Source organism: Emydura macquarii, unplaced genomic scaffold (genome assembly GCF_026122565.2).
Source record: "Emydura macquarii macquarii isolate MOO-44397 ecotype Brisbane River unplaced genomic scaffold, CSIRO-AGI_Emac_v2 contig_1230, whole genome shotgun sequence".
Classification (NCBI taxonomy): domain Eukaryota; kingdom Metazoa; phylum Chordata; order Testudines; family Chelidae; genus Emydura; species Emydura macquarii.
In genome coordinates, this window is record NW_027131367.1 from 9,416,281 (window position 1) to 9,443,195 (window position 26,915).

The 26,915-nt window shown below is 42.9% G+C and overlaps 1 protein-coding gene and 1 long non-coding RNA gene across 3 annotated transcripts in view; both read right to left on the minus strand.

Annotated features, from left to right (window-relative positions):
- Nucleotides 1–779: 779 nt before the first annotated feature.
- On the minus strand, nucleotides 780–4,182 carry LOC137152859 (uncharacterized). Its single transcript, XR_010919627.1, has 2 exons — nucleotides 3,977–4,182; nucleotides 780–1,403 (listed from the first exon to the last, which is right to left on the minus strand). It is a non-coding gene; the product is annotated as an uncharacterized lncRNA (long non-coding RNA).
- A 6,678-nt stretch (nucleotides 4,183–10,860) lies between these two features.
- STXBP4 (syntaxin binding protein 4) overlaps nucleotides 10,861–26,915 on the minus strand; it is a 113,892-nt gene continuing 97,837 nt past the window's right edge. For both annotated transcript variants that reach the window (XM_067547425.1, XM_067547424.1), the window contains one exon: nucleotides 10,861–13,481. In XM_067547425.1, the coding sequence (XP_067403526.1) occupies nucleotides 13,367–13,481 (115 nt within the window). In that variant the 3' untranslated portion in view covers nucleotides 10,861–13,366. The remainder of the gene's footprint in view (nucleotides 13,482–26,915) is intronic.

Sequence of the window (26,915 nt, forward strand, 5' to 3'; positions counted from 1 at the left end):
CAGTGCTTACAAAAAATGGAATTAAAGGCCTTTTTATACATGCAAAGTATCAAAATCTGATTTTATCAGTCCTGCAAAAACTACATGCAGGAGGCAGAATCTGGATCTCACAAATTGGTTTCCTACAAGCTGTTCTTTGACACTTCATTTTTCCCCCCCCCCCAATCACACTTGAACCAACCCCACTTCCTAAATTCTGTTCCGCTCCCAACTGAGCTAACTGAAAGTGAAGAGATACTGTAATGACAAGGTTATTAATTCTCTAGGAGATTCTAACTAGTCACTTGTAAAATGGTTAAAAATCGGGTGCTGGTGAAGAGTGCAAAATTAATATCCCTAAAGAGTTCCATCAACAGAACAGCAAGCTATTGCTGCTCATATTTTCCCTCAACTCTTATCTTGAAAGGCCACTCCTGAAGTCAGAAGGGAATTCACTCTCTCTGTGGCTATTCAGTACCAGTCTTATCCAACGCTTCTGGAGGCAATGGAACTCGCTTTGCATTGGCTTCAATGGGAACTGGATTGGGATCTTGTTTTCAGCTTGAGACATGGACCATTTACTGCTGGGAGTGTCATTTTCCCCAAAGGGGCAAATTATACTCCCATTTTCACCAGCATAAGCCTAGAGGCACTGTCTGAACCAGTGGAATTACTCCAGATTTACCCTTGAGTTTGTACGGCTGTCTCTCAATTATGCTTTCCCTTCGTCTGCCCAATAGAACTCATTTTTATTCTTTGATGAAATACAGTTTTGTGACAGTCTCACTACCCAGGAAAGGTAAGTCAGCATCGAAACCTTTATTTTTCAACATATTTCTTCCATTATCAGCTACATTTCTTTCCAGAGGCCATTCCTGTATTGCACTAATGCTTTGAGCTGTTAACACTGCCAGATGGCATCACACTCACTTGCTTTTCTGCAGAGCAAAAGCCTTGAGTTGCAGCTTCCACAGTAGGTGGTTTCTCAAAGAGTCTACATGAAGATGTTATTTCTCCTCTGCGATGAGTGAGGAACACCAGCTCCACTCCCGCATCGCTGTCGATGATGCACTCCATCACTGCCCTGGCGACAATTCCAGCCAACTGTCATTTGACACGCTTGCGCAGCAGGGCAGCTTCAATGCATTTGAAAGAAATCCACTACTGTACTCTGCTAGAGAAGCCTTCTTGGCTAGAAGTCTGGTGCCTTGCACATCTGAGAAGCACCATCATTCTACTCTGCTCCTGGACTAATTGACTTGTCAGTTTCAAAATGCCATTAATTCTTTCTGGGAAAAGCTGCTCCCGCTGATAGCTCCATACCACGTCAATACAGGCGACAGGCCACCGTAGGGACTGGATCCAAACTACTCCCAAAATTCAGAGTCATTTCCTCCCTTGAATTTCATACAGTTGAGACAATTCTTGAGGCCACAGGAAAAAAAAGGGTGAAAGTCTCCCCTCTGCTCCAGCTCATTTCAGCCAGGGGTAAGAGCTAGAGCAGTGTAAAGGGGTCCCGAAATGACCACTTCACCAGCCCCAGGGGCATGGGCGGATGGCAGGGTAAGGAAGGGGTGTGATGGAGACAGGGCCGGAGCGCACAGCACTGTGGAAGTTCCAGGTAGTGCAACAGAAGAGCTAAGGAGGGGACGGGCACAAAGGTGGCTTAAGGCCCCCATTAGTGGCCCTTCCCCTTGGGCTGGGAGTTTCTTCCTGCCAGTCTTAGAGCTACAGCCAGAATCAAGCCCCAGGGGACCGCCGTATTTCTAGTACAAGCCATTTCATTTCTGGAAATGGACTCCTGCCTCTGGTACCGTTGGGAAGGTGAGTTTTGTTTCACAACATCTCGTTGTAGGATTGTTTCCCTTGTAAGTGTCAGATTTGGCTACTCGGGACCCAATCCTGCAACCTTCATTTACCAAGGCATGGCGTATCCAGCGGGTAGGACTGTAGGCTGGGAGTCAGGAGACCGGAGTCTGTCGCTGCCACTCACCTCCTGTGTGACCTTGGGCAAATCACTTCTCTCGGGCCCTCCGTTTTCCCTCCCACACTGTGTCTGTCTTGCCCATTTAGGTTGCAAGGAGACAGGGATAACACAAATAGCTCCACCAAAGCCAACGAGACTCTGTGCATGAGTTCGCACTGCAGAATTGGGCCAGAATTAAGTTGTCTGGATTTTAAGCAGTGAATAATTTACATCAATTCCCACTGTACATTCTCCCTCCCCCTCCGTTGTACCTCATGCTTTGATTTTTCAGATAAACAAATGAAACAAATTCACTAGCCCCACCTAATGTGTTTACTTGTCAATGATTTACATAGAATGAAGTGCTTTGTTCTCTTACAGGTTGGAAGGATTGTCTGTCTCTTCCACCTGACACCCTGGAACGGTTTTCCAGTAATATATTCTGTAGCAGCAAATACATATTTTTAAACCTTTCATCTTGCAAACCTCCTTATTGAGCTACTAAGCGGTTGGGAAACAACCTTTGTCTAGTAATGGAGTCAATATTGATTTTGGTCATTACAGAGTCAGGTAATTGGTGTTAGCTGTGACTGGAGAAGATCCTGTAAATAAGTGATGAATAAACTGCTTGGAGTTGAATGAGATTTTAAGGGCCTGATCCTTCCAGTTGCCAAAAGCTCTCACGCCCGTGTGAGGTCAGTGGGATTTGAGAGCACTCAGCAGGATTAAGCCCGTAGAGTTGTGGTCTGGTTTTGCAGTAAATCTGTGCATGGGATCATGACACACATAGACATTTTGCTCGTCCTCACTAACTGACAGGCCTACTTTACTTATAGATGTCGCTGAAGCTGAAGACACAGCTCATCATTTGGAAGTTATTCTAAGATTCTACTGTGCCAAGATAAATACTTCTGGAGTCTTTAAAGTGGCCTCAGGAGAATAGCTCCTGAAATAATGCAGTTTGGGGTGTACAATATATCACCAGTGCTTAATTTGTGCCAGGGCTCAGCCTTGGTACTTCTAGGCTTGGCAATTCATAGCCCCGGCACCTCTGGGCTTGCTGGATCAGTTAAGAAAAAATTGCTTGAGCTCCAACACGTCTTTCATTACAAATTAAACACTGTAGATCACTCCCATGGGGCTGGATTCGGATTTCCCAGTGGGAGAAATCAGAAGTAACTACAATGAAATGAGTGGAGTAACGCCCCTGTAAAATGGATGGAAGTGAGGGCAGAAGTCCATGTTTTTTTATGCAATTGGCTTTTCTGCAGAGATGCAGTTTTGAGTAGCAATGTTAAAGTTCTCCTTCATCTTAAATTGCTTTTAACTTAAGCAAAAAGTCAGACCTGCAGGAGTTCACAGGTTCCCAAAATCAGGGATTAAAATGCATTTAGAGGTGCAACACTTGGTTATCTATAGAGCCCTCAGACAACACACAGAGCTACACGAACCCAGCTGCATTTGCTTTACTGTAACAGATGCTGTGTTACAAACACTTCTGTCAGGTGTTCCCTTGGGGGGGCTGATCGAGCAGACACTTATTTTTGGCATAGTGCTTAGTCCTGTGAGTGGCCCCATTGACTCTGGTGGGCTTTGACTCCAGTGGACCAAACCAGTGGTGTTCACATCATCAGGCAGGCGTGTGTTGTAAACAAGGATATGTCTCCACTGACGGCAGCAAATGCGCCACCATCAGATCGATCTAGCCAGATCAATTGAGCGGTCAGTGAAGAGGTCTGCGTAGCTTGCATGACTCCCATCTACTGTCACCAAATTTGAAGGCAAGTTTAGACCAGGCCTAAGTACTAGCAGCTTTGTATATGTTGAAGAAATACTCCCCCCCACCCCCACAAGCAACATTATTGCACCATTTCAGCATTGCACCTCGCTGCAACCCTCTAATTACAAGCCAATGCCCAGAACGACAGGGAAAGGTGTAACTGGTTAAGAAAACATTTTAAATGTTGAGCCTCTACGGGGCTACAGTGGGAAGATAAGAGGAGAAGTGATTTTTAGGTATCAATAACTTACTTTTTTATGACAATGCCTTCATTACTATCAGAATCCACGGTGGGCCTGGTCAGAGCCATGGCAGTTGGGCCTAGTGATCGGAGCAGGATTGGAGTAAGGCCAGAATTCAAACAAGGCTGGACCAGGATTAGGAACAGGACAGGAGCAAGAGCAGGTCAAGGTTTGGGGATTCTGGTGCCACTATTAGGCCACAGAGCATTTCAGGCCTTCAGCAGTGCCATTGAGCAAACTGAGCTTTTGTTCCACCTGGGAGGCTTATATACCTGCCCTGAGAGTCACCAGACCAGTTCCTGGCTTGTGGATTGGCTGGAGCCTAGCACAGGAGTAACTCATCACCTGACACACTGAAGTTTTGCAAGCTTAAATTGATTTAATGCTTTTCATCCTAAAGAACTTTACAAACCTAACCCAAGATACATTAGCTTACTACAGAAATGCAGCTACCTGGGGGGGTGAAGTGTGACTAATGCTTAACAACAATGCCCAGTGGTTTATGCTATGAACTGAAAGTATTTTATTTAATTGAAACCACAAGTGTTTAGATAGGTGGAAGATAATTACCAGAGTTAGAATTTTGCAAGGAGGTTAACATTAGCACTTAGCATCCCTAGCTAAGTAGAAAAAGCAAATCACAAAACCCCCACTTCTACACAAACTAGGAAGGGTCACAAAAATGTTAATCTTGGTGAAAAATCCAAAATGTTAGCTGCACTCATTAGGCCAGCTAATAAATTGTGATCTCTGCTCCCCACCGTCTAAAAATCACACACATGCTTTCAGTTTTGTTACCCTTTTATCTCAACCCCATCACCTTTAGCCCGACCCACCCACTTTTTGACTGTAAGGTCTTTGGGGCAAGGATTGGCATTTACTGTGCAAGATGTTGTACACACACAATGGGGGTGGGGGGGGGGCCCAACCTGATTAGCCTTGAAGTGTTACTGCAATATAAATATTCAAGTAATTAACTAGTAAGAGACCTTTGACTTCCATCTACCAGGATTTTGTCACTGAGATTCCAGGGATCATGTCCCCCCAGCATAACGTATGTTATGACTGTGACATTATAAAGTTATTCTGTAATTGGTGGGGGGACGAAACAGTAGAAAATGGAATGATAGTGCTTTGATAAACTGTCATTAGCCGTCATCAGTTTGTGTTACAGGAGGGAAGCAAGTTGTCAAAGGGCACCAGGAGCTATTTAAAGTCCATTTCCCTACCAGGTGTATTTACTTTCAGCCAAGTGTGTTTCTTCTGCTCTGATAACCTTTGTCATCTCCTGTTACAATGGAAGCTGTCAGCAGCGTTCCCCAGGCACAAGCATTAATTTGTTCTGCCAGTTCCACACAGCGAGGCTAAGCCCATATTTCTCTTTTAATCCTTCTTCAGTTGAAGTTTTATAGCTGCCAGTTGTGACTGAGGGGACTGGGCTTGGAAATCAGGGGTGAAATCCCGCCTCCAGGCCATCAATGGCCAGAGTCCCAGTGAGTTCATTCAACAGAGCTGGGATTCCACCCCAGCTGTCAGCACGTCTATTGCCAACGCTCACCTTTGGCAAGTCACTGCCCCTCCTCCCGGGGTCTGTCAGTGGGGATAACCCGCTTTGAGCACTGTGTAACTGAGAAATGGCTACGTTTCAATAGCAGCAGCTGACTCATGCAAGTAGCAGAGACCTCCTCACACAGGACCCTGCACCAATCCAGGTGCTGAGCAGCTGGAAGAGATCTGCTAACAGCCTCTTCATTTTCTCAGCACCCTGCCTTGTATAAACCCCAGCAGCCTGTGGGTACGTCTACACAGGGAGAAGAGACCCATGGTATGGTGCTAGAGCTAAAAAGCGCTGTGTAGATGTTCACTTCTCCTTAGCCCCCCTGGAGTAACCACAATTTCTCTCTCCCTTTTCTCAGCCACCTTGGAGGAGGAGACCAGCGTGCTAATAATCAGCCTCATTTGTCGTATTTAGTACCTCTCAGGGAGAAGATAATTGTTCCTGGCCTAGCGGATTAGTCCTGGGTAACCAATTTATGCTGCAGAGATGCTTCGCCTGAGTGGGAACATAAGAGGAATGTGAGCTCATCGGAACGCACAGAAGCAACTGGGGCCTTCTAGGCTATCTCATGGTACCTGCGTTCCCTCTCAGCAGCAGCACTGCTATATGAATAACACTGGGGTAAGGCAGGCGGTTATAACAAACCAGGACTGAAACAAGCAAAGTGTGAGTTCGGTGTCAAACAAGCCTAGATTTGAGTGCTGAAAAGGACCTGTCTGGTCATGGTTAATGCATCTCCTAGGGGCCCAGTACAGGATTGGTCACTGTTGCATAATTACTAGTAATTAGCTAGTTTGGTTTGAAACCTGCCCATTTGCTGGGGGGGGAGCCAAATGGTTAATGTGAAATCACCAAGGGCTCAAAATATTTAGGTGTCTAACTCCATTGAAATCAATGATTAAAGTAGGTGGCACAAAGACAAGCAGATGGAGATATGTTCAAGATGAGGCTAATTACATTTACACCGCCTTCTCTAATGATAATATTGTTGCTTTTTGTCTCAGCTTTCATTAGCCAAATAACAATTTCACTGTGCTCTGCCTCGCCCTGTTTTGTGTCCTATTTACTATTCAAGTTTTATTAATTTCAAATTACTTTTTTTTCCCCTTTAAGAACTATGTTCTGAGGGCAGCAGGCTGCCTTCTTAATCGGCTTGTCTGTCCCTGGTAATAGACCATGACATCAATTATGTACAGTTGCCTTTGACTCGGGATGCGTAACTCCCATGGTGACTAATTACAGTACCTAACGGTAGTGTCCACAGTGACATGGAATAGTGCTTAATAAATGCAGATCAGCATGGTGTTTGGAGACTGACGCTTTACTATTCCTGGAGGGCTCAATGCTCTCGGCTTTATCCTGCCAAGGGGATCAGAAAGTAGCTGCAAAATGTGCTTGAATTTTCTGGATTAAAAAAACCAAATCCTCCAATTAGGCTCCTGGTGTGAAGAATCTCAACCCTGTGTCTCTCCCAAGACCCTGCTTCACGTACCTGCACTCTGACTGTTACACCTTATGGCTGTTTTGCTTCTTGCTCCTTAAAAATCACATGCATCTTGACAAACTCTGCAATGTTCCAGCTACCATATGTGCATAAGCACAGCTGTTGAACACAAACTGATTTCTGAAGAAAGCCAGTACAGCCAGACATATTTGTGGCGTAATGGTGACTGAGCAGAGCACTGAAAAGGAGACACAGGAATTGCAGCCCATAGTTGCTGACCCCTTCACAGGTCCGGAGGCCAGGGGATGAAATCTTGGCCACGTTGACATCAGTGGCAAAACTCCTGTTACTTTCAGGAGGGGCAGGAGTTCACCCCAGAGCTTTCCTGCACACTAATGTGTTTTCCCAGCATGGTGGGAGTATAAAAAACACCCAGTATCTCATGTCCCAGTAGCTACCGGGTTTGCTTTTTTCAGCAGATTGCCGCCCCGCCCTCCCAACACAAATCCCAGCTTCTAAGGCATCCCAGCTGTTATTTACAAGCGAGAATCTCCTTGTTTGCATCTGCACCAACTCGTCGATGACGTAGTGGGTGGGGACTTTGCAGTCTCCTGGTGAGTTGGCAAAGAATTACCCGTATTGGAGTGATCAAACCCTAGAAGTAAACTTGCAGAAAAATGAACGAGGGATTCCATCTGATTGAAGCCCGATCTCACATCTCAGCTCTGGCACCGAGTTTTCCTTTCGGAGGTGACAGGCTGTTTCCAAAGCTGCACGTTTCCAGGCAAATTCAACCTCACCAGCATCTGGACTCTCTCTCTCATCAAGACAAAATGGTTTACATCTTGGGGAAGCCTCTGGGCCAAATTCTCTGCTGCGGTGACTTTTATTTTCCTATTAAACACGTTCCTAACCGCTTGACTTGGAGGCTGGATCGTCTTTTGACATTACAAACTTTTAAAGAGGGGCTCAAGCACGTCATGAGGACTTTCCCCACCTTAACGGTGCCTGACCCCCCTCGGTCAGAAAATAACAAATTGCTTGTTTGAGTTATGAAACCACTTGGGACGATAAGCATTTCACGGCTGGTGAACATTACATGGCGTAGACCAGTCAGTGTGAGCTGTTTAGCTTGGCTGAACTGGCCGCTCATCCCTGGCCTGACACATTTATCCTTCCCTAGCAAACCAATGTTGCCCTTTCCCCACAGTGAAGACGCATTCTGTAATAGTAATAAGAGCTCTCCAGCAGAGATAGTTACTTAAGAGAGAAGGCCCGTGCCAAGGAGTAGATGTAACCGGGCAATACATGAGCCAAACACAGTCTGAAGCAAACCAGCTAATTCATGTGCTCCAGCAGTGCTGGCCAGGGTGTTTCAAGGAATGACAAACTGCCATCGCTTTATTTTTTTCTGTACAGTAATTATGTGATTTATGGTAGTGCCCAGAGGTTCACCTGCCCCTGAGGCCCCTTTGTGCTACACAATGTGAAGGATGTTACTGGGGGCCGGCCTGTGTGGAAATCATTGCAGGACTGGAACCCAGGATCTGCTTTCTCAAAAGGCCTGGCTGTTTTCTAGCTTCCTTTCCAAAGGCACATTTTGAGTCAGCCTTTGTAAAATGAAGGTGAAAGGAATGGGACAACCAGTACTGGCCTGCTGTCATTTACACCCTTTTTTAGTCTAAAAAATTATTTCATTCATTACGGTGCCATAGCAGTTCTATAACATGAGCAAGACCTGGAGCTGATAAGCTGCATAATCTGCCATGGATAATACTGCAAAGCTGCTGTTGGTGTTAATTATAAAAGAGACGCAATTGGTTTCTATCACCGAGATCTTTATTGTGAAAGCAGCAGCAGAGATTCACATCACGGAAGGTGCTTTTTTTTTTTTTTTTAAAATACAAGGAGAGTGGCAGTTTACTTGATTTGTTTGTGGTATTATAAAGGGCTTTCTAAAGCAAAGTTTGAGCAGGTTCACCCTTAGAGAGCAGCTTTACTTACGTAAGATGGTCTAGTGAATTCAGCCCTGTGCAGAGGGCCAGCACAAGGGCTATGTACCTCTTCAATCTAACTTAAACCCTCAAGGCGCCCACTGAAATCTATGGCAAAATTCCCTATTGGTGCACAGGCCTTGTGTTGGTGGGTTCATCCTAAATAATGATGGTTTTGTGTGGCATGTCAGAGGATAGGACACACTCAGCTGTAGTGACTTATTTAAACATACGGTGGGATGGTCAGGGTAGTTTTCTCTGTGTGAGTGCAGTGCGGGGAGGAATCGACTCATGTTTTTTAAGCGATACAGTGGGAGGCATTAAAAGGAAGACATTTAGAAGCTGCAGTTGTTTGACCCAGAGCCTCAGAAGTATTGAGGTGCCTAACTCCCACTGAAGTCAGTAAGAGTTTTAGGCACCTGAATATCTTTGTGCGTCTAGCCCTTTGTGTCTAATCTGCCTGTTTATTCCACCCACTGGAATACCTGAGCAGCTAACACTGAAATTTACTATCGCATTTGAAGTATTTCAAATCCCAAGAGTGCAGTGTACTACTGGTACTATTGTAAAGGTAAGTACTACAGTGTTGCAGAAGCTTATTTATAATGGTGTCAACTGTATATAGAGAAGAGATGCACAGGAAGCCAGTGAAATGCTCCAGCATCTGTTTTCTGGCAAAGCTGCTGTTTTGTTCTTTTAAAGGATACAAAGTTATACTTCCATTGCTCTTCAAGTTGGTACATTTCATTGTACAGTACAAATATAAAGCAGCCATGATAGAGTTGTGTGTTTTGACAACCGCTCTTCACAAAGTCTCATTACATTATTCCAGAACCGTTTTCCCACTTTACAGGAGTCCGTGTGATCAAAATTGTTTTGCAAACTGCTTCAGTGAGAGAAAAAAAATACCTAGGAAACAAATATGCCAGCTTACAAAAATAGACTAGAACATTTGGAGATCTCAGGTTTCAAAAGTGTCTTAGTGGTGGAGAACATGAGCTATGGTAGCTTATCTGACTGATGAGACAACACTACAAAAGAGAAGAAACTAGATGGCTGCAATGATCTGTTTTTAAAAAGTTTTTAATTACCAAGTCAAAATAAAAGCGAGAGAAACATTCTCCAAGTTGCTGAAGGGCTCTCCAGTGTGGGTGGGGCTAGTAAGCACAGCAGGCAGAATGCCAACATGTTCTCTCCGCGGGGCAATGAGCTGTGAACTGCATACTCAGGGCAGGGGGTCAGTGTTCATTCCATGGGGAGAGCAAGTATCATTTGCATGATGCCCTCCTCCAGTGCGTCCAATGGGCAGAGCCTGCCTCATTCATGGTCCTAACCCTATCCCCAGCCAGCACCATCCACTTTCAGGACTGTATTGGCTGTCCGGGAAGCCAATGGCGGAGCGGAGCTGTGACCACCTACTTTGCGCAACCTTGACTTTGAGATCCCGTAACCCAGAGGTGAATCAAGCCCTGTGAGGATAACGTGGCCAAGACCTGATTCAAATCTCACAAAGAAATCAGAGAGGCACACAGTCTACATGTGCCTCACTAACCAGAATTCTTAGGAACTCCCTGATTAGAGCTTGTAACAGGGCCAGACCTGATGGCTACAGGAGAGTGGTGGAGGGTATCTATATTAGCCCCAGGATCAACAAATCCTTGTTCCCTCCGTGATTCAGCTGGGGTTACACCAGGGTAAATAGGCCAGCTGAGGCCAATTTAAGGAGCTTGCCCCAGCAGTTAAAAGCCTCCCTGTCAGGCTGATGAGGGCAGCTGAAAGGGAGTTAAGAAGAGGAGCGGAGCGGAGTTACAGTGCTTGCTACCACAACCCAGAAGATACAATTGTCAAGGGGTAGCCCATCCAGCACGGCCAGGGATCATAGGCACAGAGGCCTGAGGGAGAACCCTTGCCCTGGGTCCAGGAAGGGGACCATGAGCAGTGGGGCCAAGGACAGGCGACCCAGGGAAGGTAGTAGCTCATGGACTAAGTAGTTTGAGGCTACTCCTCACAGGGTCCCTGGGTCGGGGCCTAGGGCAGAGGGTGGGACCGGCCCCCCCCTGCTCCCACCCGGCCATACCACCAGCGTAGCCGTAAAAGGCGCAGGACCCACAGAAGGGCAGAACAGGCTGCCCTCGCCACAAGCTTGAATGCATGAATCCTTCTGACTTGAAAGTGCCTGTAATAAATATCACATGCTCCAGATTGGCTCAAACAAGATACTACCACATAACTCCCCCACACTGGAAAGAAATCAAAAGCTGGTCTAATAAAAGATGTTACCTCACCCCTTGTCTGTGTTATAAACAAATCACTTACATTACTCCTAGAACTGAGGAAACTGTTCAGAAAAACCCCAGTACAAGGTCCTGGCTGCAACACGAGTCTGTGCCAGTTTTTGAAGAGCGTTTCAATAGGAATGGCACCCATGATTAAAAGGCCCAGCCCTACAGCTCTACACAAAGCCCCTGCAAATAGGTTTTGCTCAGTGGTTCTCTGTGGTGGTTTGGGGGATGGGGCAATCCTCCCTCTGAGGCCATGGGGCTATAACAGATCAGGGCTGCAGCATGGCAGCTTTCAGGGCTGCTGTCATATGGATGGTTTATTCAGTAGATCTAAATTATTGGGATCTGCAGGTCATGCATCTTCCCTAACGTCCTCCCCCACCAGCTACGTGAAGGGGCACGGACTCCGCATGCACGGATAATTGGCCCTCAACTGGTTAAAAGAACACAAACAAGTTTCCTGCCAGCCTTCTGAGTCTGACATTGTTCAGTGCTAGGAATGACACCTGCTTCCAGGAGAGACTGGGCCAAACTCCTTTCCCTGACCCACAGCACAGTTCATGCCTGTACAAGTTCCCTGTAGGGAGAGATCCCTGGAGTGACACTTGCACACAGAGCACATGTGAACGAGAACGACACCGGGACTCAGAAAGGAGGCTTACTCAGAGTTCTGCTACATAAAGCAAATAAGGCCTACACTATGCCTGGCTCTGCGCTGGGCGTGAGGGGAAGGGGGCAAGGAGAGTTTTAGTAGGCATAGAAATTGGAAACAGGTCAGGTCCTTATGCTCAAGAGTACAAAGACTTGTAATCTAGGGCCACCACTTGTCAGAGACTCCCCAGAGAGGGTGAGAACGGTGGGGACCCAGCTTTGAACTGACCTGTGGAGCTAAGCTGGACTGTGGAGAAGTGACCACTGCATCTTTTCAGAGTGTCACACTCCTATCTATGCTCCCAAAAGGAATCCAGGCTGTCGCCTGTGGCCTCCTCATCTTAAAACAGAGCCTCACTCCTTGGTCCTAAAGGTTTGAACCACTGTTTTTCTTTGGCATATTCATCAGTGTTCCTTATTTCATTCATTAGTCTATACCTCTCACCGTCACAGATATAAAAAAGGGAAGAGCCTTTATAGTGACCTATTGTAGAATCAGACACTCACAGCAGACATCAGCTTTTGTGTTTCGTGTAACATTAACTTAAAAGGTGTCATGCTGCTGATGTACAGTGAAACCTGTTGTAGAGCCTCAGCAGCAGCTCATTTTGAGTAACCCCTTTAAATCATCCTCAAGATCTCCAGAATGATTTTGTTTTGCATCTCCTTAAAGACCCACTTCTAGGAGGTGACTGAATTCTGCTGATCCCAGAGGTTTCATCGGTTTCACAGGTTTCATTGTACTTGAAACTCCATAGCCTCCACTGAAATATTTGTGAGTGTCTACAGCAGAGTACAAAAGTGAAATCATTTTCATTGTATGACTATAGTGAGAGAGTATGGCTTTCTCAACCAAAATTGTGGCTTTACACTTGACAATTCATCAAGGCCTTGTCTTCCTAAGGCCTAATCATTAATATTAAAAATAATTGTAAAAAAGTCACCTGGGCTGCAATACTTACAACACATGGTCATAAACTTTTGCTAGCAAAATATACTGAAAATGTGTTATAAAAATCAGATTGACTCAGTAATTACAGAAAAGGCATCTATATTACAACTACGAGCACTGGTAAAAAAGCTCAGCTTGTATGTTATTGCTCTACAAGCTGTCTGAAGTCACTGTCAGAATTACACCCATCGGGCCCAATTCTGTTCTCATGCTAGGAGCACGATTAATTCCATTCCAGTCAACCAAGTTACACCAATGTATAAGTGGTGAAAGGTCAGGATCAAATCCTAAGGGACTAGGGTCGGAGTGACCCTTGAGCACAGGACTTGTCCAGCTCCTATGCACCACATAAGTCCTTAAGGGTTTACATGGAAATGATCCTACCTAATCAGGGGCAAAGCTCCTATTGACTTCAATGGGAGTAAGATCAGGCGCTATTACATTAGACTACTGGAAGGTGTCCATCTGCTTATTCAGGTGCTGAAATGAGACAAACTACTCTCCACCACTGGCCAGTCTCAGCTCTTGGTGTCTGGAAGCTCTCTGGTGCGGTCTTCCTCATCCTCCTCAGAGCAGGACAAGCTCAGTGCACTGGTCACAGGATGGATCCATGATGTTGTCTGTGTTACATGGCTAAATGGAAACAAGAAATGCCATTAGCATTAGTTATTTTGATCATAAAAACAGGAGAACTCCTAAGGATGTTTCGCTTCTCTCTGGAGGTCCCCAGTGTCTCATAGGCTCAGAACCTAAGAACTTCACTAAAATATTTCCAATGTAGGAGTCTCTCTTTCATTATACATGAAACCTCAGTAGACATATTTCCCTTTCTGTAGGCAAAAGGAGGTGCCTTCAGGAGTGAGAACCCCAAGTCTCAAATATTCCAGCTTGATTTAATTGAAAGCTAAGGAGAAAGGTGCTCTTGCAGTAAAAGAATCTTGGTATATTGAAAATACGATGGAGCTGGTGTCTCATGAATGATCATTGTTACTGACCACTAACACAGCAGCACTCCACCAACTGGAACTAACTAAGCCTCACAACATTCTAGAAAGATGCGGGCAGAATGGCCAAGTGAATTGATGATACAGAATCAGCCAGAGCTGGACCCAAGACCCAGGAGATCCTGGTTCACAGTCCCATGTTCAGATCACTAGATGATGAACTAGAGGTCTAGAATCATTAAGAAACTTCTCCTCTTGAAGGGGAAGGAGTAGAGAAACCAAAATGGGAGTACTCTTAATCTTCCTGTGGGACAAACTCTGAGTATGTTCAAGAGCCTGTGCTCATGCAAGTAACCTGACTCTCGTGAGTCAGTCCTACTTGTATAAGGGTTACAGGATCAGGCCCTGCATTTTTAATACAGCTCAAAGCTGCGTGCATCATCTTGGTCTGCTATCACTAACTCCATTCCTAACAATCTAAATGAACGAAAAGAACCTGCTTTGAAAGTTCCTCAGATTTAGTGAATGCAGACCAATGGGTCAGGCTGAGCGCTAGAAACTGATAATATTGTGAACTTGTATACATAATGAGAGAGACAAGATAAGTGAGGTAGTATCTTTTATTAGACCAACTTCTGTTGGTGGAATGGACAAACTTCACAGAGCTCTTCCTCAGGTCTGGAGGAGATAACCAAAGTGTCCAAGCCAAAAACAAGGTGGAAGAGATCGCTAAGCATAAGGTGTTCAAACATGCTGAGGGGGCCATTTAAAATGAAGTGGTTAGCAGGCAGTAAGGTCTGTTGCAAATTGTTGTAATGAGCTATAAAACCAGGGTCTCTGTTAAGTCCACAGTTTTTAGTGTCCAGCAGAGTTATGAATTTAAGTTCTCAGGCTCATCTTCTGAAGATGTTGTGCAGGTTTTCTTTGAGGACAAGAACAGAGAGGTCATAAATGGAGTGATCACTTCGTAAAAAGTGTTCACCCACGGGTGACAGGGTGTTTGTGTCTTTTATCATTTTTCTGTGCAAGTACATTTGAGACCACTTCATTTTAAGTGGGCTCCAACAGCATGTTTGAGAACCTTATGCTTAACAATCGGTCCCATCTTGTATTTAGCTTGGACACGGGTTACCTTCTACAGACTGAGGAAGAGCTCTGTGGAGCATGAAAGCTTGTCCCTTCCAACAACAGAAGTTGGTCCAATAAAAGATATTTCCTCCCCTGCCTTGTCCCTCTCATATCCTGGGGCCAACATGACTACAACACTGCAAATAACGTACATAATGCAAGACCAACCCCCCACCCCTCCCGCACAAAAAACTCCAGATGAAATGGTCAGTTGTGTGGATGCCATCCACACCGTATGTGGACAGGTAACAGCCTTCCATCCCTTCTGGAAAGGATGCATTGTTAAGAAAATAAGCTCTTTTTTAGTCCTGCTAATTGATTCAGTAGCTGCTATATAAAGGTGGAACAGGGAGCAGAATTTGACCCACTTGTTTCATGGGGAGTAAGTTTGAGCTGAATCTGAGCAATTAGCATAGAAAGATCTTATTAAAGATTTTATTAGCATATAAAGATCTTCCCAAAAAACATTTCTCATCTAGATTTTTCCCCTTCACTTCATTCTCTTCTCTTTAATACCTGCAGCAGCTTTGCTCCTTCTCTACTTTTTTTCTATGTATTTGCACTGCATTCTGTCTCCTCCTTCAACAGCATCCTCTGAACAGTTTGTTCAAGTACAGTTGGCTTATGCAGCAATAAACATAAGGCCAGATCCTTGACTGGCGTCATTCAGGATAGCTCCATGGAAACCAACAGACCTAGGCCAATTTACACCAGCTGAGGAGCTGGCCCATGTTGCTGTGACTATAATTACACTCACTTTCCTTTACATTGCCTTGTGGTGGTTTAGAACATAGGTTTAATGCAGCTACGCTATTTTATAGTGAGTCTCACACCCTGTTGTAACACAGAGCTGCAGACCATGCTGGGGCCCACATTCAGCTCTCAGTGGCACCATTCTAACTCCTATGAGGTGAGCAAGGAGGCTACTCTGGATTTAAACCCCTGTAAGTGACACCCTTTGCGTTTACTTGCTCTTCTTTTCCTGCAACATCTGATTGTGGTCTCATTTTAATACCTGAAGGTTAGCTTTTGCGTCAGTGTATTGCAGCACTGACTTACTGGTACAGGGATTATTCTGTTCTGATGGGACGACTGAGCTATGCCATCACCTTGAATTCACGCCTTTTACTTGGATGTACTGAGCTAGCACTAAATTAAATGTGATGAGGACAGTACTATTGCCAACCATGAGGTAAAGCTGGACCGCAAAGCTAATTAAGACTTGAGCTGCTTTAACTAGATTACCCCATCTTGTGATCTGGTAGCCTGTCCATGTATTCATTACTTCATACATGGCCAAATCCTTCAATGGGGTGATACTTGAACAGGGACTACGTAAAACCAGCAAGATTCGGTACATAGATTTACGTTCACAAATAGCCCCAGTTAAGCCATGGGACTACATACAAGAATAGGAGATGCAAATTGAGCCTTCAGTGAGCTCTTTAATTATTAGAGTAGCAAGTGTTTACATTTCAAAGGGAACAGGTTTATAGCTAACATGCACAGACGCTCAGTTATATAGGATATCTGAATAACATGGCACTTGAAAACGCATCTACTTATTGGTAATATTATTTCTTTTTTAAGATATAATGGAATTACCTTACTGGAGTTGCAGAGATCGACGGTGTAAAAGTTTAAACACTGTAACAAGTTAATAAAATACAGTAGTTTAATTCTATCAATCAGTTTGTAGAGAGGCTGACGACTATTCTTAACAGGAACCAGTTCACTCTACAAAATCTGATGAGTCATTGTGACAGGAAATGAAGGCAATTTTCCAGAACAAGGGTTTAAATTTCAGAGGGAACAGGTTTATAGCTATCATGCATAGATATTGAAGAGAGAATTCTTCTATCACATTTTATATGGGATTTATGAATAACATGACAATTTAAAAATCAATCTACCCACTGTTAAAATTATATATATTAAAATTATAGATGTGTGTAGATAAATTATGTGTGTGTATATATTTACAAATTTGGTTTTCAACAGGAAAAATATTTTCTAAAATGAATTTTCTGTGATGTTAGGAGCTGCCAAAAGAGACTTTTTCTCTGGTGACAAGTTAAATCACTGTGTTTTAAAACTGGATATAATTCTCTAAAATACTTTGGCCCTGCAATTCCACTTGCCTGTGTAACAGTTCAAGAACTGAGCTTTAAACACATGGATTGTTTAGTAAATTTTCTGAATTATTTACCTGATTTTGATTATGTAGAATCATGAAGTCAGATGTCTTGCCCTGCCATCACAGGAGTTTATCCCCTATAGTACTATTTAAGTGCTTTGTTCTGCCTCCTTTTACACAGTCATTATTCAGCTTTCCCTTACTGCATTTAATTAATAATGGAATCATTGTATCTTTTCCTTCTCAGTGTCCCTGCCCAGTCCTGTCCAACATGCCTAAATCCTGACTTGCCAGCAGTCTGAGCTAGCAGACAAAGGTATGACAAGACCCAATGGCTGGAAGGTGAAGGTAGACAAATTCAGACTGGAAATAAGATGCACATTTTGAACAGTGAGGGTAATTAATTATTGGAACAGCTTACCAAGGGTGGCGGTGGATTCTCCATCACTGGTAATTTTTCAAGCAAGATTGCATGTTTTTTCTAATAGATGTGCTCCAGCTCAAACAGGAATTAATTCAGGCAAGGACTATGGCTTGTGTTATGCAGAGAGTCAGACCAGAAAACCACAGTAGCCTTATAATCAATGAATCGATGAACCGTGAGCACACACTGCCAATCATGTTAATTAGAACAAATTGTGAGGTGGTTTAACAATGATGTGAATAAATATCCACAGGTAATAGGGTGTGACCCACCCAACATGCTTCATTTTCTATTTATTTATCTTAATAAATTGCCCTTTTTCTATAAACTTTAGAGCTGGAGAACAATTGACAATGGGCCTGATTTCCCCCTACTGCAATGAGGACTTGATCCTACTCCTATAGTACAGTGGATTCAAAAAATTCCCATGCTGCAGGATCAGGCCCTAAGTCAGCAGTAAAATCTATGTCAATGGAATTACACAGTGGAAAAAATGGTGTGAGGAAGATCAGAATCAGTCCCCTCCATTTCAAAATACCTGGGGCCAAATTTTGCACCGGTGTACATCTGGAGTAAATTCTACTGATTTCAGTGGAGTTATGCTGGATTTGCACATGTGTAAGAGCAGCGTTGCCTCTTAAAACACAGCTGATAAATGCAATGGGCCATTTCATCTTTACAACCTTTTCCCACCCTTATTAGAAGAACTGTTATAAATAAAAGTTAAATCCAGACACTATGTCTCACATCGTAGAAAAACACAAGCAGTGCAGAGTATTCAGGTAGAAAATAATTGTATACTGCCCTGCTATTTATTTTTAGTCCTCATCAAGTGCTGTGGCTAAAGAGCTTTGACATAATCAGTCCAACGAGATAATCCTAGATTTACTGGTCTGCGGAACATTCTCGTATTAGAAATACATCCTCTATGATTTGTGTGGTAGGGGCATCAATGGAAATAAGAAGGAGTTCAAATCTATCTCGAGGCTTTGTTTAGCTGAAGGGCCATGTAGTGAGATACTACCGTGAATGCTGCAGAATTCTGAAAAGGCAGCAACACAAATTCTGAATGTTAAAACATTTTCCATTTCAAAAGTGCAGCATCCTTGGCAAATGTTCTTGTGGAAACGATTCATTTGACCACATTTTAGGAGCAATCAATTATGTTTTAGCTATATTTAAAGCTGTTTAGGTTTACAAACAAGTCATCGTTATTGGAAGGTAGCCAAATTTATTGTTAGGAAACAAATATTTGATCTGGAAATATGTCAGCATTTTTTTGTTGTTGTTGTTGTTTTTTTTTTTAAATAGTAGTAAATTGCGAGACAAATTTTATAGCTTGTACAAACAAATCAAGAGAACAGTCTTTATTTTACTGGCAAAGAAACAGAATGAATTATTTAAATCCCATTATAATTACCCTCTTTCTGGTTCTTACTTCCTAGCATGCAAAATGGTTTATTTCAAGAAGAGAATTTAGGACATTATCTTAAGGAAAGAATGGTTCAAAGACAAATGGTTCAAAGGAGATTGAGGGGATGAAAAATAGCTGTATGCATTTTTGGTAGATTTTGAGAATTAGCAAATTGCATTTTTCACTCTAAGTGAAAAAAATCTCTCATTTATATTACATTTGTTGTACAGGGCCAAGTTCTGTAACCTCTCAGAGGGTCATGGAAAGCCTTGTAGGGCAGCAGAACTGTTGCAGGTAACTTCGTAGGGTGCCCCTTCTGCACAGAGACCTCGAAATTCTCTGTGGATGCTTTTTCCATGCTATTGTGCAGAGAGACTGAATGGGGTGACTAATGTGAACTGGGGCCATTTCCAGTGGATTAACTGACCAAAATTCTCTGTCACATGACTGTATGAGTGAACTGCAACTTGCAAGAGGAGAAATCCTGTGCATGGCCTGTTTACTTGAAGTTTTTGTGGCATCCAGCTGTCTCTCCAAACCAATAATAAACCAAACACCCACAATATAAAGGCTCATTATGGGCCAAATGAGTTCTGCTATTGACTTCAATGGGATCATGATTCAGCCTTATTTGAACACAGAGAGCCAGGTTCTGGCTTCATGTGAACCCCAGCTGAATTGACTGGTGTTGCTCACGCTGTAAGTGAAAGCAGAATATGGCACATTTAAAATCAAATGCAGTGACTGGATTTTTTTCTAAACCCACATCCCAATAACTTACTCTGTTGAACTTGCATAAGTAATTTTCTGAGCTGTTAACCTTTCATATCTTTGATTTTGAATCTCCCAAACCTAACTGGCAATGCAAAATGTGGTAATGCTTAACTCAAGATTATCGGTGCTTGATAAAAACTTTAAATGATCTGTGCATAAATGAAAATTATTGCAAAACTACTCTAGCCTTTGCTGACCGCCTTAAGGCAAAGGACTGAGGTTGGGAAATCCCTTACTACCAGAATCTTAACCTTTGGTACTTTTATGTTGCTATTGAAACAGTCCGGTCCGAAAACAGGACGTAGCAAAAGCTATTGCTAGCAGCAACTGCATGCATCATAAGAGTGCACATCACATACGTCACCCAGTAATAATATACCTGTAATGTTACACTGATTTTCTTCCCCCGTATTTCATACTAGATCCCTTTACATGTCCATATGCTTGTAGGAGCAAATCCTGCCATTCTCCCCCTCTATAAGCATAAACATCTGGGGAGCAGAGATCCCCAATTGCAGGAGACTTGGAGATGCCAAGCAGGGTGCACATCACCTGCCAGGAGCAAATCATTGTGGGGACTTCCTGTGTACTACCATTCAGTGAGGGCCTGGAGGTGGGGTAGGACCAGGCCATGGAAGAAATGGCGCTGGAGCCTGGGTGGCTTGCCCCACAGAGGGTGAAGGTTCAAGAACCCAAGGCCCAATGCATGAGTCCTTCCCCTTTCTCCTGCATGGAATCTCAGTGCACAGCTCTGTTTGCTGGGCTGCACGTAGCTTTGTAGGATTTGCCCTAACTGCTCCTTTTGTCTCCTGCTCTGCCTCTTCTTTCATGCCTCCCCTTATGCTTTGAATGGTATTTTGCTTTCCATGCACCACTCCCCTTCTCCTTTAAGCCCTTCCTTAAAACCCACTTCTTTCAGGAAGCCTTCTAACTGCTCACTCAATGTCTCTCTGTGCTTCCTTGCACCCATCTGGTTCCCTGTAGTTCCTATTTCTCTGAGTTTCCCTGCAAGTCCCTTGGACCTCGGTCAGTTCTGCCTTTCTGATTTTGTAAAGGGTTGTGTAATAACAAACAATTACAGCACTGAGGGACAAATCCTCAGCCCTGCACAAAGATAGAGTAACCATGCTTTTTGCTCTGCAGTGGTGGTGAGAAGTGGGATCCTTTCCCCTACCACCAGGTGGCAGCTGAGTACCAAAGGAACCAAAGATTCTTACAACTGCAGAAGAATCTATTGTTTCTGAACTGCCTTGGGTTAGAACTTTCTGCCAGAGGATCCAGTAATCGTAGATCTGCTGGCTAGGCCTAGTTCACTCCTTGCCTGGTGGCACAAAGAGAAATTCCATGCAGCACTGCTTCCTGGTTGGGACTGTCTGTGCATCAGCACTGGGTCAGTTCTATTGCCCTGGAAGCCTGTGCAGAATATGGCACTTATAGAGTGCTTCACAACCTCAGCATACAGGCTGTTACCAACGTATAATTAATGCTCACGTTTTCTGAGATCAAAATTATCCCTTGGCTTTTAGGAGCCAGCACTTTAACCCCTCTGCTTTTTTCATTTTGACTTAACCTTGTAATTCACTCTTAGTCTTTTCAGTGAAATTAGCTCTGACTGATTATGGTGAAACAGCAGTGCAGCCATCAGTTCTTGGGGTCAGTGTAAACCGCTGACCCAGTCAAGATTTCTGATTCAAAAACCAACCTACATGCTTTGTAGTCTCTTTTAAAATGTCATTATTTGGAAGCCAAATGTTAAATATTGCATGGAGATTCTCAGTCAACTGAGTGAGAAGCTGAAAACATGCTGTTGGCAGCATATGCTGCTGCTAGTGTTGGTGAGATCTGCAGAGGAAACTGTTCTGAACCATAGCTAAAGTTGTTCAATTTTGTAGGGGATTTGATCAAACAAGTAATTGGTAAAACTGGGGTAAGTAGTGTAAATCAATCTTGAAAACAGCTGGCAAAGGCCATTTCCAGAGACTCAGAACCTACAAGCAGTTTGGGAAACAATTTTTTTTTTTTTTTGTATTTATCAAAACCAGATGATCTGAAGTTAAAATAAACATTTTTTAAAAATAACTTCTGTTTATTTTTTAGCTGGCTTGACTCTCTCCCAGGACTACATTTTATCAGAAACCACTGTAGAGAAGGCACAGCATGTGAGTTGTAGATTAATGGCCTGAGGTGCTGAGCAGCTTCTGGAAGATGGTTAGTGTCCTTAGCACCCATTGGCTTCAGTGAGACTGAGGGACTCATCACCTCACTGGCTCGGGTCCTAAGGTTACACACAGAGATCAGAAGTGGTTCCAATCACTTTGGTGGGATTTATGAGCGAACAAATGAGAGCAGAATTTAGCTCCAAGTGCTCTGCTCACAGGGAGGAAATGTAAACTGGTATATGACCTGCCAATGCCAGAACTTGATTAGGAAGTACAGTATCTCCAGAGGACAAAAGAACATTTCTCCGTTCTGGTGCTTGATATTGAAAAAACCAAAAACCCAAAACCAACAACTTCCCCACTCCACCCCCGCCAAAAAACAATCCAGCCAGAAGCTGCTTAAAGTCTTAACATTCTTGTATTACAAACTCATGTTATCATAGAAGCGAGTGCCAAGTTTACCTTACAGCAATACAAAATGAATTCACTGAAAATCAGAATGAATTCAGTAGTTTCCATTGGCAAAACTATTCTTCATGTCCCACTCATCATCAAGGTTCTTGTTTAAGTGAGTTCACAGTGATATGATGATGATGACGACTGTAGAAGTGTTAATGAGATTTACTAAGATTTGAACTAGAAAGACGATTTCACAGACATGTTGATACTGTGGCTATTATTAAAATAACCTGCAGGTTATAAAATCCAATATACTCTTCACTAAGAGGCTGATCTTTTCTGCCACCCACCTCATACAGTGGTACTGTAAAGGAGCAGCAGTGCTCAGACCCCATGAATCCAGAAAGGAACAGAGTAGGATTTGGGTTTAAGGAACTAAGCAGAGTTCCAACTTTGTAATGCAGTGGAACTGTGAGGGGGTACGTTTGGTCCCAGAAAGGCTTATCAGTCTACAGTTTTTCAGTTTCTATTTAGCATTCAGTGGGTAAATGCAAGTGAAATTTGTTTTCCTTTTAAGAGGATATATTTCACTCTATTGCTGTAAACATTTACATTTATTCTATAGAGGGTGTGCAGCTATGATCAATGCTTTGTTATTCTTAAATTCAGTCATTAAATCATAAATAGATTTCTGTAAATATCCAGTTTTCAGTAAAATTAATGGTGGTTCTTCCTCCCCCCAGATACAAGTATACTGGATATTTATAATCTATTTGATGTCATCCATTAATTATAAAAATACGATGGGCGTGACAATGCGTGCTTTCAAGGTGGCTGCTTGAGTTATTAGCTTGACTATAAAACCCACCATAACATTTTTTCTGTTGATCTCTCTGTTTTTCTGAGTATGATCTCAGATTCTTAGTTACCTACCATATAGATAGGTAGTTACCTACCTACCACGCTGGTGGATATTCCGAGTAACTCCATTGACTTCAATGAAGTTTCTCAGTGTTTACAATGATGTAAAAGACAGTAGGATTTGACCTTGGGACATATACTTATCTGTCCCTATTGATTCCAACAGATACAATGAATGGTCAAAGACAACGTGACAGGCCTCAGCCATCTGTTCCCACCAGTTTCTCCTTATTGCACAATAGAGAAAAAAATTTCAATGAATGTTTCAATTCATAAGATATTAGTTTCTTAAAATGTCAAAAAGCAGGTTGGTCAGATTCATAGATTACAGGGCCAGAAGAAATCATTGTGATCATGTGATCTGGCCTCCTGCAAAACATAGGACTTCCCTGAATCATTTCTATTTGAACCAGTGCATATCTTTTAGATACATATCCTGGTCTTTTGTTTTTTAAATGGTTTGGGCAATTTTTACTGATCTTAAGGTGTCAGAAAGTAATAAGAAGTCTTTAAAATATCTTAAGGTTTTATCTGTGAACTGGCAGTATGTCAGGAGTGTCTACTCTTGGAGGTACTACAGAACCTCTGATAGGTGGAACAGAATAGGTTTACAGAGCAATGGGATGGACAAAAAAAGATTAACACATCTCAATGTATATACAAAACCATCTGTCTATACAGTAGAAATAGGAAATATTCTTCCACTGCAACAGTCTAGGGCATTAAAGCACAAAAGGAAAACTTCTGACTACTGGATGAATTATGAAAAAAATTAGAAGTACTACCCCTTTCTTTGGAGTAAAATAGAAAAATAATCACAGGTCTCAGTGGTATTCCAGAAGATTGAAATATCTGGGAAATCACATCTTTGTCTCCAGGACAGATGTATTTAAAATACAAGTTATTTCACTGTCTAAGACAGAATATAGTGTATGTTGAAGCGTTGGAACCTGCTTCTATTAAGCAGCAAGAAAATGGGCAAAATTCCTAGCAGGTCCTTACAAATTTTACACATATGCAAGAAGTGGGTGGCAGTGGGAGGGAGAATAGCAAGGCCATACCTAAGTTTAGGTGCTAGTCCCATGATGCAGAGCTGCCATATGTTAAAGGTGAAAGAGAGTAGGAAGCCAGAGGAGATTAACTAGAGTAGGTTGCTCTGGTAGAAAATTAATGTCCTTTTCTATGTTGTTCTTGTTCTAAGATTCTTCCCAAGCAACAGCAACTAATGCGATATTACAAGGCACCAAAATGCCAATGAAAGCATGTATTGTCTCACAGGCTGTACGGATGGAATGCTACGACTTTCCCCTGAAGTCTTTTACTGCCAGATCATATGACAGCATCAAATTCTGCCCTGATTCACATTGGTTACAACCCTCAATTAGGTCAATGGGAATTGCATCTGAAGAAAATCTGGGCCAAATTTGCCACATGTCTAACTTTGGATGGTGGTTCAAAGAGAACTTGCTCCTATCACGATGAAATGATATTTCCATATTAATGCCTCCCAGCTGATCACAATATATGCATTTTTGAATGCATGTGATGGCTCCCATGAGATCACATGAACTGCCCCCATGGCCCTGAGTTTTAGTGAGGAAATTCTCATGGGGGATTATAAATCCTTTTGGAACCTGAATAATTGGATTTCTGATTCTCATGAGTGGAGTGATGCAGAATCCTGTCCTGCACAGGATTTCTTATTCCCCTCAAAAACAGCAACAGGGTAAACGTGTCAGATAGGCTAAACTGCTGAGGAACAAAATTAAGTCATCTGGGGACTGAATTGTAGCCAGGCCTATGACTGAGATAGAAGCTTCCATGCTCCTGCTTCTCGCCCTATATCATTAATTGCTGCAATACCTTTTGATTGTAGCTGAGAGATGCAGTCAGATGTCACCTCCTCTCTGCAGGTGATCAATTCACCATACACAGTAAACAGCAAATGACAAGGACATGGTTTTAAAAAACCCAAACCATCTACTCCTAAGTGTCAGAAGATCTGAACATATGTTGTGAATTCAGAGAAAAAAAGAGAAGGTAATTAGAATTGTTTTATGTATGTGTCAGCCAGGTGGGAAACTTCCTATGGGATTGCTTTTAAAAGTGCCTGTGTTTATGTGCCTTCAAGATCTCAGAACGTTTATCAGTTGGGAAGTAAAGGCCAATCCTTTCTCCTTGCACAGCACTGAGAGGAGAAAAATGGTCATAATCCCATAAAAAGGAAAAGTGTTTTCAATACCCAATTCTGTATTCTGTTATATAGAAAACTCCAAAATGTTCATAGACTCATAGACTATAAGGTCAGAAGGGACCAATATGATCATCTAGTCTGACCTCCTGCACAATGCAGGCTACAGACCCACACCCAACCTCTCCAATAATAAACCTGTAACCTATGACTGAGTTCTTAAAGTCCTCAAATCATGGTTTAAAGACTTTAAGGTATAGAAAATCCACCAGCAAGTGAGCCATGCCCCATACTACAGAGGAAGGCAAAAAAACCCGAGAGCCTTTGCCAATCTGTCCTGGGGGAAAATTCCTTCCCGACCCCAAATATGGCGATCAGTTAAATCCTGAGCATGTAGCAAGACTCACCAGCCAGACATCCAAGAAAGAATTCTCTGTAATAACACAGAACCCACCCCATCTAACATCTCTTCACAGGCCATTGGCCTATGTACCACCAGTAGTTAAAGATCAGTCAATTGCCAAACTAGGCTGTCCCATCATACCAACCTTTCCATAAATTTATGACGCTCAGTTTTGAAACCAGCTAGGTTTTTTGCCCCCACTGCTCCCCTTGGAAGGTTCTTCTAGAATTTACTCCTCTGCTGGTTAGAAACCTGTGTCTAATTTCAAGTCTAAACTTCCTGATGGCCAGTTTATATCCATTAGGTCTTGTGTCTACATTGGCACTGAACGTAAATAATTCCGCTCCTTCTCTGGTATTTATCCCTCTGATGTATTTATAGAGAGCAAACATATCTCCTCTCAACCTTCTTTTGGTTAGGCTACACAAGCCAAGCTCTGTGAGTCTCCTCTCATAAGGAAGGTTTTCCATTCCGCAGATCATCCTAGTAGCCCTTCTCTGCACCTGTTCCAGTTTGAATTAATCTTTCTTAAACATGGGGGACCAGAACTGTACACAGCATTCCAGATGAGGTCTCACCAGCACCTTATATAAAGGTACTAACACCTCCCTATCTCTACTGGAAATATCTCGTCTGATGCATCCAGGACCACATTAAACTTTTTTCACGACCACATCACATTGGTGGCTCATAGTCATCCTGTGATCAACCAATACGCCCAGGTCCTTCTCCTCCTCTATCACTTCCAACTGATGCATCACCAGCTTATAGCAGAAATTCTTGTTGTTAATTCCTAAATGCATGACCTTGCACTTTCTACTATTAAATTTCATCCTGTTTCTATTTCTCCAGTTTACAAGATCATCCAGATCTTCCTGTGTGATATCCTGATCCTTCTCTGTATTGGCAATACCTCCCAACTTGTGTCATCCGCAAACTTTATTAGCACATTCCCACTTTTTGTGCCAAGGTCAGTAATAGAAAGGTTAAATAAGATTGGTCACAAAACCAATCACTGAGGAACTCCACTAGTAACCTCTCTCCAGCCTGACAGTTCACTTTCAGTATGACCTGTTGTAGTCTCCCCTTTAACCAGTTCTTTATCCACCTTTCAATTTTCATATTAATCCCCATCTTTTCCAATTTAACTAATAATTCCTCATGTGGAACCAT